The sequence below is a fragment of the Poecilia formosa genome, unplaced genomic scaffold (assembly GCF_000485575.1).
Source record: "Poecilia formosa unplaced genomic scaffold, Poecilia_formosa-5.1.2 Scaffold21, whole genome shotgun sequence".
In the NCBI taxonomy this organism is placed as follows: Eukaryota; Metazoa; Chordata; class Actinopteri; order Cyprinodontiformes; family Poeciliidae; genus Poecilia; species Poecilia formosa.
Genome location: NW_006799960.1, coordinates 918,453 through 934,290, shown reverse-complemented (window position 1 = coordinate 934,290; position 15,838 = coordinate 918,453). Strand labels below are relative to the sequence as shown.

Genomic DNA, 15,838 nt, shown 5'->3' with positions numbered 1-15,838 from the left:
GCTATTAAACAATAAGCTGTTTAATAACAGCTCATTGTGTAATGTTTAGATTAAAGTAAATTGTTATGTAGATTCGGATGGTATAGATGAGATGAATAAAACAAAGTGTATATTAAATACAGTTAGAGTAAAAAAAAAAAAGTGAAAATAAAAAGCTGCCAAACTGGCATAAAACGAGACATGTGGCGGTGTGGTTCTGTTGGTCTGTGCGGTATATGTCATCATTATGCAACATGATTGGCATGATGGGTCTGAGGTTGCAGCGAGCTATGAGCAGTGAGAGGAGAGGTGAACGTCACATCATTCAGCTGTCTCGACGGGTCGTCTTTGTGCAAAGCAAGTCGTGATTCTCAGGTTCTTTTTACGTTGTTCGGTACGGGTGCGGCGGCTGCTCTGTCTAAACTGACAAATTCAGGCAATGTAACACATGAAACATTTTAGCTTTCTATGCTAAGTGTCTATAATGATGTTCTATTTTTTTTTATTAATAAGTTAATTTTATGTAAAATCTGATTAATTTGAAAATTCACCGGTCTACGGGTTTGACGAACTGTTCAGCTTGAACAAGTTTAGGGTACTTTATGAGCTGAGCTCTGTAAAACAAAGAACTGAGATTAAATCAGACAGGTTGTTTTTTTTTTTTGTTTTTGTTTTTTTTTTCCTGTCAGGTTAACCAAAATTATTTATATCTGTTCAGTGCCATAATAATGAAAAATAAACCTCTTTTAGATAGTTTTTTTTTTCAAAGTCAGGAAATGTATATGCAGTTTATTTGAAACGTTGCAGTTTAAGCTATTTAATTTGAATCTTTGAATCAAATGTTTTGGGTACACTTCCATAAGTTTCTCACAGATGTTTCCTGGAATTTAGGAGCATTCAGCATGACAAAAAAGCTGTAACTAATCTAGTCTGTCCTTCACTTTGCTTGCACACACCTTGTGAGTTCTGCTAACTAGTTTTCCATGGGATTGAGATCAGAGTGTTGTTCCGGTCGTTCCATTAAATTGACTTTCTTAAATGGCATCCTTGGAAATCCAGCGTGTGGCGAAGCTTGGAGTTCCTGGTTTAAGTCTTGAAATGTCCATCTCTTTGTAAAACTTACAGACATGCCTATTTCTTAATATTGTCTCCATCCATTCCTTTATTACTGTTCATATAGGCAACTGGTTGTGAGTTTACACCAACCGACGCTAATAGAATATGGATTCATAACCCGCACATCTCTAGTCTTCTGTTATCTTTCCTTTGTTTATTGCTGTGGTTCAAGGGTCCAGTTCATTGAAGTCTTTATTCTCCTGTATGTTTCTATGTGTTTTTAGTACAAATTTCACGCTTTCTGTGTTTTCGAAAAGAGATTATGCTGTTATTTAAACTGCGGCGTGTGTGTGCTAATACAACCATTCATTTTGTCTTATCTCACCTCTCTGCAACTGCCGCTTCATTATTCAAAGGCCAACCACACAGTTAGCACCAGCAGATCCTATTTCGAGAAAGTCCCACTAGGACCAATCAATGCTATTAGATCTGTCAGCATGATTAGACACACTCATGTATTCTCCTTAACTTCTTTTGCTGGCCTGTAGGAAAGCTTGTGAGCCTTTTATTTATGGATAACCAATCCCAACATATATCACTTAGGTGAGGATCCAAACAAAGAAACATTTAGACTGAACGAGTCTTTTAACATTAGCATTAAACTTGCTGTACTATATTCTTCATGGTTTGAATAAAGAAAGACAACATTTTACTGGAAAGAGATTTAAAGCTAAATATACAATGAGGAATGAAACTGATGTTGGAAAGATTATTTTTATTTCATTTTTATATTATATTTTCAAGACTGGCTTGACACTGAGTCATCTTTGTGAACCAAACTAAAAGATTGTCTTTAGTTGCTGGAAATCTGCCAGTACTAAAGGAAGCCTGACCAGAGTTTGATTGCAGAAACTTTTAAAATAATATTGACATTTTTTATTTCAGCTTATTCAAAGTGACAAAAATTAAATAAAAAATAAATTATGAAATAAAGTTAGTCAATTAGATGATTAATTAATTTACTTTGTTTTATTTTATTTATTTATTTATTTATTTTTTACAGATATTCAGTACCATGATGGCCCACATAATTCAGCTTAGCCGCGACCGAAAATATAATTTTGTAAAAATTGAGACGCACACTTATTTGAATACTGAAATTGTTTTTGCACAGAAAAAAAATTGCCTGTTAGAAATATTGCCTCTGTCTGGTGCCAGAGGTGGGTACTTTGGTCTGAGACCTGAGAAGTGACTTGGACTCGAGGTCTAAAGAGAAGAGAATTGGACTATACATCTTGAGAATTGAATTCATCATTAGGTCTAAAAACTCGGGAATGGGTAATGTAGGCTTAATGACAGCCACTGATCAGACTACAGGCAGAATAGGAAATTGTGGCCATTTTACCCTTTTGCAAAAGGTTTCAGGCTGGGCATCTGCAGTAAAACATCTGCCAAGTACATGTACATGTGGGATGTGATGATTGGGGGAGTCAGATGCTTCAAGGTGCCAAAAAGGACAACAACAAGTGAAACACATGGGCAAACCAAAGATTGAATGGCATGTGAAAATTGTACTGCGTAAAGCCAAATTATATAGTAGGATAAAGAAAAGATGGGGGAAAATATTTCATCTGTGGAATGTGTTTCTCCCATGTGAAACAGACTTTAGCAGTGATGGGAAGAGTTTGACTGCTGTGGATGCAATAAAGATAATTTTTCATGTGATTTTTTGCAAAGGATTGTATAACTTTTGATATGCCTTTTTTAAATAAAATGCGAATAAATATGTATCTTTACTTTTTCAAAACTCAAACTCCATTTTTAGTGTTATCGTATAAGAAATACATTTCGCTTTTCCTATCAGTAACACATTTCTTAGTTGAAAGAAGAAAAAGCCTGCCAGGGGAACGAATGATTTCTAACTTAACTGCAAATTTGGATCTTTCCAGTGAGTGATGATCTGATTGAGAAATAAAACCAGAGTACCTGTGCTGTACATTTTCAGTGTCTTGATAAAAAAAAAAAAAACAGTTTTGTAGAAATATTTACGGAACAAATGTGAAGCGGTTTGGTTCACATTAACTCTGTTACATCTTTCCATCTTTAGTTCAATAACCCTATAAAAGCCCTGCAAAACGTTTACACAGTAAAACATTTCTTTTTCAGTTTCATGCTCTTTTATTGTAAGACCGGTTTACAGAACTTGTCCTTCAAATATTCTTTGGTTGCAGCTGTTGAAGTTAGAGATATGTGCTGGTAAGGAGGCAATTACCGTTTGGTTTCAGGGTTTCAGGACATTTATGCGTGGTGTGTACAGAGTTACATAGATCTCTGAGAAGCAATTCAATGAGCAAAAATATGTTTTACTTACCCACCAAGGGATGATTCAAATCACTAAGCTCCTTTTCTCTTATCAGACTACAACCACAGACTATTTCAAGAAAATGTGAAATGGTGCTTTGTTTTCGCACATGCATTTAAAGCCAATTACTGTGTGCATTTCTGATTGTTGAATCGGTAATATGATGAACGCTTTACTCCAGAGAAATGCATATGATTTTCACCTAACTAGATTGTTTGGCACATGGAAACATTATTTGTAGTTACTACAAAAAAAACAAACAAACCCTACAAAAGAAGTCAGAGCATGAAAGCAAACTCCTACTTATGTTGTGTTTAACTCTCACAGAATGATTCAGTGTCGTCTGTATTTTTATTTTGTCATCTTCTGTCATTCCAGCTGTCCTTTGCTGCGACCACCCCGGTTCTGGCAGACAAGAAGAAGTACCCCAACTTCTTCCGCACCGTCCCGTCCGATAACGCTGTGAACCCAGCAGTTATCAAATTCCTTAATTACTACAACTGGAGCCGGGTGGGGACCCTCACACAGGATGTCCAGAGGTTCTCAGAGGTCAGCTCTTTGTGTGTGTGTTCTGTATAAAGACCACGGTATAAAGATTAAACCTGAACGAAACTTGAAAACTACATTAACTTTAACGATAGAATGCTGAAGTTTGTGAAATTTCATATTCATAATTGTAATAACTTATTTAATTATTTTAATTTCTTGGTTAGCGTTTGCTTTTTTTTTTTACTGTATTTGACTCACATAAAAACAAATACTCTAGGATATCTAAACATTGGGGTGAATTTTATTTATTTATTTTTTTGCATTTATTTGCAGTTTTGATTATATTTTATGCACTTGTGTTGTAAAGACCGTTTTTGAAATTGAAAGATATCTGTGTATATTGTAACAGTTTACCAATAACCTACCAACAACTTGAGAAGAAAAATAATTAGACATTAGGCATAATAATATTGTTAAAGAAATGTCAAAAAGATTATTTTCAAATGAACAAAATTTTAGTTTATTTCTAAATGAACAAAATCCCCAGAATAAGGCTGAGTAGCTACTCTGCAAGCCCTGTCTCGGTAAAATAAAATCAGATACTGGGTCCAAGATGAGGCCCCAAGTGTCAAATACCTGAAAGGAGAAATCCTGCATTCATTTGAATATGTCTTCTATCAAACCCTAAACGTCTACAAAGGTCCCGAAAGTGCATCTGCACGCCACTGAAGTCATAAATGTTTCTACTTAAAACATTATCTTTTACACCAACCCTTTAGAGTCTAGTTTGCATGATTTTCTGTAAAAGCCTCAATATTTTTTATTGCCAAAAGAAACATTTCTGCCAAGTGAAACATTGTTCTTTATTTATATGCGCGTTCCTTCTTCAAGTTAAAATATTTGCTATGAATATATCTGTTGGTTCTTGGACAAACTTGGGACCTAATATTGATAGGGTAAGACTTAATTTACTTAATTTGGGGCTTATTTTCTCCCCATCATATGCACATTTCTCTTACATCTTAGTGGTGTAAGAAGAGAAGCTATTTTAAGGAAATAAAATATCTAAAATGTAATACTATAACAGTCATAATTTGATCTCTGAGACTGGTTTAGTTAGAGATAAGTGTTTCTTTTTGCTTGTTTTTTCTTTTAAAAATTAGATCACAGTTTTCTTTTCTGAATTTCTGTTACCCCAGTATCATAGCAATGACCTTATAACATAACTTCCTCTCAACATATCTCATTCAAATGCTCTGTCTGCACTAAAGAAAATTCACTCACTTCGACATGAAGGACCTTATTTCTAAATGTTGTGCTATTTCATCAATTAACAACAACTTGGGGCATACATACCCTGTATATAGAATATTAAACTTTCAGCCTGAGATAGAAATCACCGAAGAAGAATAAAAATGGGGGGGCTGCCAATGACACCTTTTCAAAATCAACTTCATCTGTCTTGACATAGAAGTTCATCAAATACTCTACACCTTCCATCCCAGTATGAGTGCAACATAGAAACAGTAACACAAATACTTTATAAACATATCAGTTGATGATTTATAAAAATGTGTCTATTTTTAATGGACATATCCATGTAAGGTGCATTTTTTTTTTTTTTTTTTTACTTATCAACTTGTACATGGCAATTTTAAAAACAGTGCACCAGCAACTTCAGTGGCGAAAATTCTAAAGGAAAGTTTCCTAGATTTGTGGATAGTGTTGCTTACCCAACATTTTGTGTCTCCATAGATCTAACTCGGTGCTCTGTGGATTTTGCTAAAGCCAGAACAGTTTAACTCATCAAGACCTGATGCAACATATGAGTAATTCAGTTTTCATTCCCAGAGAATGCCTCAGGCCTGAATAAGTTAACTCATTAGAGCTCTTCTCATTGTGCCTCTATATAGGAGAGACATTTTCAGGTTTTATTATGGGGAAGCATTATATCAATATTATATGCCTCAATTTATTGCGCTCTCATTTAGGTTGAATGTTTTGCCTCAAGCTGATTCACCAACTATAGGTGCAGCTGAGAGCACACTAATCATCAATACTTTTTTTTTTTATATATATAATTATCATTAAGATACTGTGAGTATGATTTAAATGGATGACAGTCATTTATATTAAATGTATAGTTATTTTCTCTATAGTATTTTTTGCCCATGGGACACAAAAAGTCCTAAGGGACTTGCTGTAATCTCTGAAGGTTAGATATTTTAAGAGATTTCTCATGAGATTAAACACACCTGAAACAAAAGCTGATCATTAAATCTGGGAAATCTTGACTATTTATAAAAGGAGGATGACAAATAAATATTGACCCCAGAAAATGAATACTGTTTTACAGCAACTCTCATCATTCAAATCACTGGCCATCTGAGCAACTCAAACTGATGCAAAAGTCACCTTTTAATTTGTTCATCACATTTTATTTGTTGTTTACTGATAAGTGATACTTTTGATGAAATAGCTCAGGTTGAAATAAGTGTCTCCTGGATATTGTGTTGTGTGTAAACCCATAAGACCAAGACCCCTAAGGAGACAATAAAAAGAAAGTGAGGTTAAAAAGCAATGCAAGATGGGAAAAAATTTTTGCAATCAGAATATTATTGTGAAATTTTAAAATTAAAAAATTCTGTTGGTTCCATTTGGTCTTGATATCAAGGCAGGTCTCTATCACCACCATCTGGAGAGAGAAGTGGAGGATTCGTTCATAAATGATGAAACTAAAAAGAAAAACACAAACACAAAACCAGAGTTGGACCACAGACATTGTGGAGTAAGGTACATGTAGATAAAGAGTCACTGGTGTAATCATCACGTATAAAATAAAGACATGTAGTGACAACAGAGAACAGTGAAATCCAAAGACAGCAATTAAACAAGAAAACCCTTCCTAAATAAAGCTTCAGAAGGAGTTAATCTTATAAGATCTTCCAACCACAAAGGGCAGTGAGTTTTAAAGATGATATATCTTTTACTATTTGCAGCCCAACAGAATACATGCGTGTAAATGAGAGGGGCATCAGTTCAACAGTTATGTGACACGGAGTAGAAATAAAGAAGAGAACTTTTAAGTACTTAAGGTCAACGATCCAGCTCAGTGGAGAGCGCAGAAGTGAGGTGAAGCAGTGTGTGCGAGCAGGTTGGAATGCATGCAGAAAAATGTCAGATATGATGTGCGATGAAAGGGTTTCAGCAAGAATGAAGGGAAAGGCACTGCAAGCAATGTTATATGGTTCAGAGATGGTGCCAATGAAGAAAAGGCAGGAGGCAGAACTGGAGGTTGCACGGCTTAAGATGTTGGATAGATCAGGTATGGGTATGTCAGAGGGACACCTGATATTAGATGTTTCGTGAATAAAGTCCAAAAGGCCAGAATGAGATCGTTCGGACATTTTAAGAGAAGAGACGATGATTGATTTGGGAGATGGATGCGGAGTTTGGAGTCATAAAGGTTTGGAGAAGAAGACCAAAAAGGAGATTTTTGGATCTGGTGAAAGAAGACTTTTTATTGAATTTCTTAGCACCCACAGGCAAAGTAGCCTGGCGTTGGTGTACAGAACTTGAAATTGATTTCTAGACATAGAACGATCCTTATATTTGCTCTTCAAAGAACATTACCGCGTTACAGGATTCATTTAACCCTCCAGTGTTGCCGCTCTGAGTCACTTGAAACACACTGGATCGATTGCTTCTAAAGTCCTACTTCTGAGAGAACATGAATCAACCCTTTAGATCAAAGCTGATGGTTACATTAAAGAAAATGGTTATTCAAAAATTATGTGGATCACCTCTCAAACAGATGCAGCATCAGGTCGGAGGAAAAAAATCCTTTGTGTAGCTTCCTGCATTCAGTCAGGCCTGCAGTACATGTGCGTCTATTAAATCAGCACATTGCAGAATACAGCATAGATTTTTATGCGCTGGCTGAAGTAATCATCACCATTAGTTACTGACTCAGCACTTGTCACATTCATAATCAATTTAGTTCAGTTGAAAAATACTTTATTAAGACCAAAGGGAAATTAAGTGTTGCTGTAACTCATATTATCAAAGTTTCTTCTAAGTGTTGCTGTATGCGGTGCTGTATGCAACTCCGAGTTGGTTATCAAGAAGCCTCTGACTAAGGACGCTCTAAAAATATAGGTTCCTTCCTTGTTTGGTCAACAATACAACGTTAACCGTTCAGCGCATGATGTTGAGGGTCTCCCAACGGCCTTTTCTTGAAAAACATTCAACAATACAACTCCAAAGATGCCTTCCTGCTTGAGGTGTCTCACAAGTTGGTGGCTTATGATGATACACAGTTTGCCAAGGTAATATTTGAAAATTTGTAGTGATGCTTTATGAAAACTCTGACTTCTTCCGTTGGCAGTTGTGAGGTGTAACTGCGACAGGTTAAAGAAACTGACTTCTAGCGAGTCTAGAGTGTGGATCAAATCACCTGTTTTTTTGTGCTATTCCCCTTCCCCCCCCCCAAAAAAAAACAATGTATGCAGGTCCTTCTCAGTCCAGATTGTGGACTGATGCTGTAATGATGTTAACATACAAGGGAAAGGGGATTTGGGCTGTGGGTTCCAGTTTTGAGGTTTCAGGAATGTATTCCCATTTCACTGGCTGTGGTCATAATGTAAAGCATTATTTATACATTTGATTTTAATTCTTGCAGTATCATAAACCATATCAGGTATGAAAATCTTAATAATAATAAAAAAAAACATGACAGATACATTGAGAGAGTAAGTAAATGCAATAAACATTAGGATAATTTGTTTTACTTCTAAGAGAGTAGGATGTGGGGAGGGGGAGTATGTATGCGAAGTCTCATTGTAAATCTTGGAGAGACAAAATCCCTTTATCTCTCTCTTCCTGAAGACACCGAGGGGCTTAGGACAGGCTGAAAACAGACAGCCAGATTCAATCAGCCCACCACAAGATTGGCTTCTAATCCTGATTTACAAATATTCAAGCATCTCTTCCACACTTCATGATTCTTGCAATCTTCTGTCAAGTTCAAAGCTTGCTGTTTTGCAGTTACTTTTGGAAATTATTCAGTGTTACACTTTTTTTCTGATGAAAAATTAAGGTTTTGCATTAGTCATAAATAAGGGGGTGGGGGGGAACTAAAAATGAGGAGACTTGCTTTTGCATAATCTTTCCTTAATATTTTGTTCAAATGATTTAATTTGTATTAATCACATTGTACAGTAAACGCTAATGTGGATATTGTTTACAGCTGTAGTTATACCAATCTAATTCTGAGTGTAAAATGTATCCCCTTTTCTTCAGTTCAGACACACAGAATGACAACAGTACAAACAAAGGCAAAATACTAAATTACCACCGATGGAGAATATTCCCTCAGCTATTATATTCTGTGGAAAAATAACAAATTGGCACAGAAGTATGTAATTTAACATTTAAACTGCCTAGATTTGTAAAGCCTGCCCAGAAAAATAAAATATTGATATCGTCAGTTTCTTGACCATGTTTTAGAATTATGCCTTTCCCAAATAAAAGTTTTAATGTTTTCATGTCACTGAATTCATTTTAAATAGATGGAATAACAAAACATGTAGATATTTTAGTGCAAGTCAGTACCAGTCTTGGTAATACTGCTATTTTTTTTCCCTTAATTTACACTTATAATCCTAATCCTAAGTATTGACAGCTGATATCTAAAACCAGGTGATCTGTCAACCAGATCATTAAGATTTTAAGTTATTTTAAATTGCCTTGAACAATTTGTATACTATTATATTTTTTATCAATGGATGTGACTTGCATGTTGGCCCATTTCCAGTGAAGCCCTTTTTTTCTTTATTTGGTGTTTCTGAGCCTCTGAAGTCTTTTTTGTAAAGTCTTCCTACTAAATATAGCAACCTAACGCAGGGACTCAGTGAATGGAAAACAACCAATTTTAAATTGGATCTTTAGGAATTTGTTCTTGGTTTAATTAATAAAAACACCAAAGCTAACAGTCTGATTGGCTTAAAACGGTATTTTGTCATCAGTATAGTGGTTTTTTCAAAGAGCTACGCTGTCTTGCACTTCGTCCAACAAGGCATTTTTAACTTATATTGGAAATGGTACTGCAGATGCTGGATACACTCATTTTTTAATTAGAAATAGGCAATTTCTGTAATGTGAGAAAACATATGAGAGGGGATTTGCTGTTTGAACTATTTATTCACTGTTGATTCAAGAAGAGTATCCATATAAAGGCTCAAAGTATGACTCATTGTTATTACGTACTGCTAAGGGATATGGTTGCACTAATAAATGTATCGTTTGTACTGAAATACAGTAGCCTGTTTGATCATGGAGTTAGTTTAACCCATGATGACACAGGCATCCTCATGAACCCTTCATCTTAGGACATTTTGAGGACGATATTCTCTGAAAAAATAAAATATTTAGGGCCCTTGTAAACGATTATTTTAGTAACCAAATAATCTATCATTTATTCAGATGATTAATTGAGTAATCCAATAAAAAATGGACAATTCTGCTAAAAAACAAAACAAAAAAAACAACCTTTTTTAAAAAGTGCAAAGAACTGGTTTTGAACAGTGGTACCTCAGCAGGTATTTCTCTGACTTTATTCAGTACTGGACTCTAAATGAGTAAAAAGTAGAAAAATTGTGAACAACATTCATAATCTTGAAAAAACTCGTGACTGAGACTTGCATGATCGTTTATAAAAAGGCCATGCTCACTGGAGGCACATTTCAAAGAAATCAAGAGCGGCTCAAGACTTTTGCACAGCGTTCCTCTGTCTCTTTCATTCGGTTGTCCCCCTCCCAAGGTTAATGTTATATAATGCTTGTTAAGGATTCAGTCTGCTGCTTGCCCGTCCCGCACAAACACCTACAGTCTGGTGTCCCCTGGGAATGTAACCTGTAAGCTAAAGTCATCACGTCACTTCTATTTTTAGGCCACGCTGAAACACACACTTTGTACACACATCGTGTTTATAGACGGACACTAATGTTCCCTTAATGGGGCATTTGTGGTTTGCTGCAGCTGGAGATGAGTATGAGTAAGGGCTAGGTATTTGAAGGTATTAAAATGCCTATTCACACAACGCGCATTCTCTAAAAGACACACACAGCAATCAACATTACTGAAGTCGCCAGACAAACAGGGCTTGCCCAGGAACACAGCAGCAGTCATCAGTCAGTCAGTCAGATGACAGACCTGACTGAGAGTAGGATTAGGACTCCATCCTCTGCCCGACTCCCTCTGCGCTCGAGTGTTTAATTATACTGTGATCGCTGATAAATGTAGCAGAAATTACTGTCTCAGCGCCCACTTTATTGCAGTTCCTGTCTTTCTTTTCTCTGCCTTTCGTAGGCATCCTGCTCAAAAGTTGACTAAATTGTCATTCCCTTATAAATAACCTCGCGTCGCTCCGTGAGCCTCTCTCTACAATTAGTCATTCATGACATCAGTAAACGAAGGGTACGGTCATAAGAGCAGGCAATTTGAGCAACAATGTGTCACGCTAGTTTATATAAGCTCCGGACTGGCTGTACAGTCTGCTGAATGAGCACAGCAATTTACACGTATGCAGTATAATGCAGCAAGGACGCAACACTATGGCTTTTTTTATTATTATTATTATTATTATTATTACATAGAACATTTATAGTATTGTCAACAAATTCTAAAACTAATGATTTAGTCAGTGAAAACATATTTACATGGCATAAGTTTGTTTAATTGAAACCCAATGTTTACATACACAGTCTAGAAAGAATTATAGTCCTCATTTTTCACTCCAACTACACAGTTTGACCTTATAAGTGTTGTTTCAATGTGTGTGTGTGTGTGTGTTTTTTTAAGTTATTGTACAATATTGCAATACATGCTACAGCGGGAGTTTGGTTCAGGCAAACTTGTGGAAATTAATGTGCTTGCACGTTGCACACTTCATGCTGCTGGTTTTTCTGCCATACATAACTAGGTTTTTGACATGGGGAAATACTCTGTAGGCTAAAACCACTGATCATTTTCCCTCCTTATGGAGACTGGTGCTTCGTTTTTGTCATGGCACCTCTGATGTGTCCAGCAACCGTTTTCTGTGGCAAAATTTTATTTGCTTTTCTACATGCAGGCCTGCTCAGAAGGGAAGTAGGATAATTCCTGTTCGGTATTTGATGCGGCGAATTCCCAGACTGCCCCAGGCAATGTTGGATGTTTGTTATTACGCAGGAAACTGCCCATTTGTTCTGATAACCAGCTTTTAAGCCATCTGTCCCCTCTGACTCTCAGTTTATGTAAAGCACGGCATCCAGGAAAACACAGATGTGGTGGTTGTTGTCCGAATTAGCAGCAGAAGCAAAACAAGACAATCCAAAAGAAATTATTTCTGGAAATTCACGTCTCGTAGTGTTTTGTTTCCTTTTCCTCTGCTATTCTGCATGTCTGACCGAGTGCGGTTGTTTTTGAATATTCCGACCATCTGTGTGTTGCTCCAGTGCACCTTAATAAACACTTGGCTGACCCGCTGCCATTCCTCTCTTTTCCAAACATGTTTTCCTTTTAGCTGAACTTCAGCCAGGCGCATCAGATCAACACTTGTAATAACACAACAGGATGTCGTAGCTTGTCTATATCGCCAAACAAACTGTTTCTCAAGAGCAAAACCAGGTTATATTGATCCACTCTGGCCTTCCTGTTGTTTCAGCTCGGCGCGCTACAGCGGAGGTAATATCTGTACAAGAGTGAGTGATGTTCAGGGTGATTTGGGTATCTCTCCAGGGCACCAGAACAGGACGCGATTTTGATACGGTCATCAAGATCCACGAGGGAAATAAAGTGGAGATTCTGTAGACTTATGGGTACTAATGGAGGAGCAAACCTATTTAGATTGACAATATTGAAACACTTACCAATAGTGATGGTAATTGTAATGATAGCATTGCGTTAGCCTTTTATACTTTTACATCCTAATGTCATTTCTTTTTAAAAGAATGTCGGTGTTGAGTATGAAGAAAAGACGCTACTTCTTTTCCTCGGAAATTACAGATAAAATCTTATCAGAAAATGTTCTATTGGTATCTAAAGATAAGTTATTAATCCTCATTCTAAAAAAAAATATTGTTGTGTTCTGTGTTTTCTGTGTAGTTATTTTTGAGGTTTTCTGTGTTTAGTCCTGTCCCTGTCCTGTCTTCCCTGTTGATTGCTTCCCAGGTGTGTCTCATTTCCTGATTACCCTCCTTGTGTATTTAAGTCCACCTGTTGTCTTTGTCTCTTGTCGGATCCTCGTCAAGCGATAGTCTCCCTAGTGTCACGTTGCCTGTCGGTCCCCCCCCCCCGAGTTGCTTGCATCTGGACTTTTTCAACATTAAACTTTCATCTTCGTCTTCTTCAACCTGGGTCTCAGTGTTCTTTCTCACAACAAACAACCACAAATCATGACAAAGATGTTCATTTGGTCCCATCTTTCCTCTTTCCTTAAGACCTTCAGAAACCTTATTTTTGTTTTGTTTACCTTACGTTTTATTCTATGTGTTGAAACCTGGTAGAGAAACACCCCAAAAGAAGGGAGAAAAAATAGAAAGAGGAAACATGTGTTCTGTACATTGTAAAATAATTTGTAACAAGTGGTTTAAAAACAAAAGAAAATGTGAATTGGTAAGGGGGGGTACAAGTACTTCTGCACTTCACTTCAGTGTGTGCATATAGTTTTTTGTTTTTTTTTCTTGTTCTTAAAAGCATATCCAAAGCAATTTAGGACAGCTAAATACGTGAGTGAAGTACAGAGCACAGACAGATATAGAGCAATCATACAGAACCTTCATCCGTTAGCTGTGCTGCAGTGTCACTGCCAACTGTGCTTGGCATGCACATTTGAGAACAAATACCTTCTGATGTTTCAGCCTGTCCCGAGTGCCAAGCTCCTGGGTGGGAGCAGACTGATTATAGCTGCAGGGCATGGCCTAAGGAAATCAGAGAAATCTGATTCAAGACACAGTGAACGAAGTCAGTGAGGCTGCCGAACAAAACAGAGGCCTTCAAATGCAATTTACATTCCTGTGATAAAACTGAGGCAACAACAAAAGGATAAAAGCTGACAAAACAATGAAGAGTGTCTGGGAAAATGATGCCATTTCATCAAGTGATGGATGCATCATCCTTCAGCTGATCGTTTCCTGCATGCCAGAGTTTTACCTAATGGCTTTTTAGGGTCTGAAAAAATAAATTCTCACTGGTTATGAAATTTAAAGACATGGAGGATGTCTGCAATCTCTTTCACTGCTGTATTTCCGTGGAGTAGTGGTCACGATTGGCTATTAGCGTGCAATAACATCACTGCGATTAGTTAATATCTCAAAATATTTCCCGTGCACAAGTCATAAAATAATAGTACAGTACTGTTTAGGTTCTAGCACAGCCGGTCTGCCATCCCAGTGGGACACCTGCTTTATTCTCTTCCTTTTATCACATTGCTCTCCATTCAACTGAGTCAATTCAACGATACAGACACGCAGGGGCAGCAGATACGTCAACCAGCCAGGAGAAGCAAGTCTCAGTCTGTAAGACATCAAATGTGCATTCTTTTTGAAAATGTACACAGTTCATAATCATATTTCTGTATTTCTTTGAGACGGAATACTGTGTTATTTGTGTTAATGTGATAAAATGCAACAAATGTGCAAGGTGTATGCAACTCTGACCTGAGCAGTAGGGTGCTTTATCCAGGCTAGCTGATAACTCCTAAAACTCCTTAAAGTTTTAACTGAACTGCAACTGGAGAGCACAAAAAATGTCTACAAAATCTTCCCCAGCTTCTATTAGCCAGTTTGTAAGAAATCTCAAGAATGATTGAGTGAAACATTGGGTAGAGACACAGCAAGTAAATCAGTGAAGCGTTTCCTAGAAAGAGCTCTGCATGCTAATGTTACATGATGTGTTTTTTTTTAAGTTATTTCTGCAAACTTTGATAATAAGTGATATGTCTAAATTTATATTGTATTGACATTTACACAAAAGCACTCCCAGGGAGTGTTAGTTAATGATGTCGCTATCAAAGCAATACTTTCCACCGAGTTACTTTTTTTTTTATGTTTATTGAAATATTCAACTTCCAGCTGAAAGAACGTCAAGTTACTGAATAGAAATTCCACTGCTGGGTTCTTCTGTGAACTAAATCTAATGTGGAAATTCAAATTTAACACTCCACATGTTTTGAATTTTGTTGAAGTGAACCACAATATTCCCCAGATCAAGTGCAGCCTATCATACCATATTCATCTTTTATGATTCCAGCTTGGAGTAGCCATGTCTCTCAGGGAATCTCTGTCTGTCTCTGTTCATGTCACTCCTGGCAGCTTCCTCCAGGACATGCAAGGGGCCAGGACGAATAACCTAGAAAGACTTCAGCAGTGACTGTGTGCAGCGATCTTCGATGGTGAATGATCTCTTCTTCCTTTATGTTCCCACAGGTGAGGAATGATCTGACCTATGAACTGGAGAAAGCAAACATTCACATTGCAGATACAGAAAGTTTTTCCAATGATCCCTGTGTCAATGTCAAAAAGCTGAAGGTAAGCAAGACCTTTTGTGTTAAAGACACACTAAAGATAAAGACCTAAGTTAGTAAATGTTTTTATGTTGTAAAACGTGTCATATTATATTGAGTTAATAAGCATGCTCATGTCCACTTTCACATTCAAACTTGCAATATCATTAGATATTTTAGTACATTTTGATTAAAAAGATTTCACTTTCACTGTTCTGACACAATTAATATGCAGTATTGAACCCTGAACTGGTTAATTAGCGATTGTTTTAGCCAAAAAGAAATAAAATGGATAACCCTCGCATTCCCTTGTTTTGTTTCGTGTATGTAAGAAAGTAAATTCAGCTGCAGATGGCATTTAATGTAATATAACAACAGTTTGGATTTATGTGTGTATATATATATATATA

The 15,838-nt window shown here is 36.7% G+C and overlaps 1 protein-coding gene across 1 annotated transcript in view; it reads left to right on the top strand.

Annotated features, from left to right (window-relative positions):
- Positions 1-15,838, top strand: part of gabbr2 (gamma-aminobutyric acid (GABA) B receptor, 2) — a 186,933-nt gene that overhangs the window by 90,039 nt on the left and 81,056 nt on the right. The window contains exons 3-4 of the mRNA XM_007547581.2: positions 3,776-3,946; positions 15,352-15,453. Coding sequence (XP_007547643.1) covers positions 3,776-3,946; positions 15,352-15,453 — 273 coding nt within the window. The remainder of the gene's footprint in view (positions 1-3,775; positions 3,947-15,351; positions 15,454-15,838) is intronic.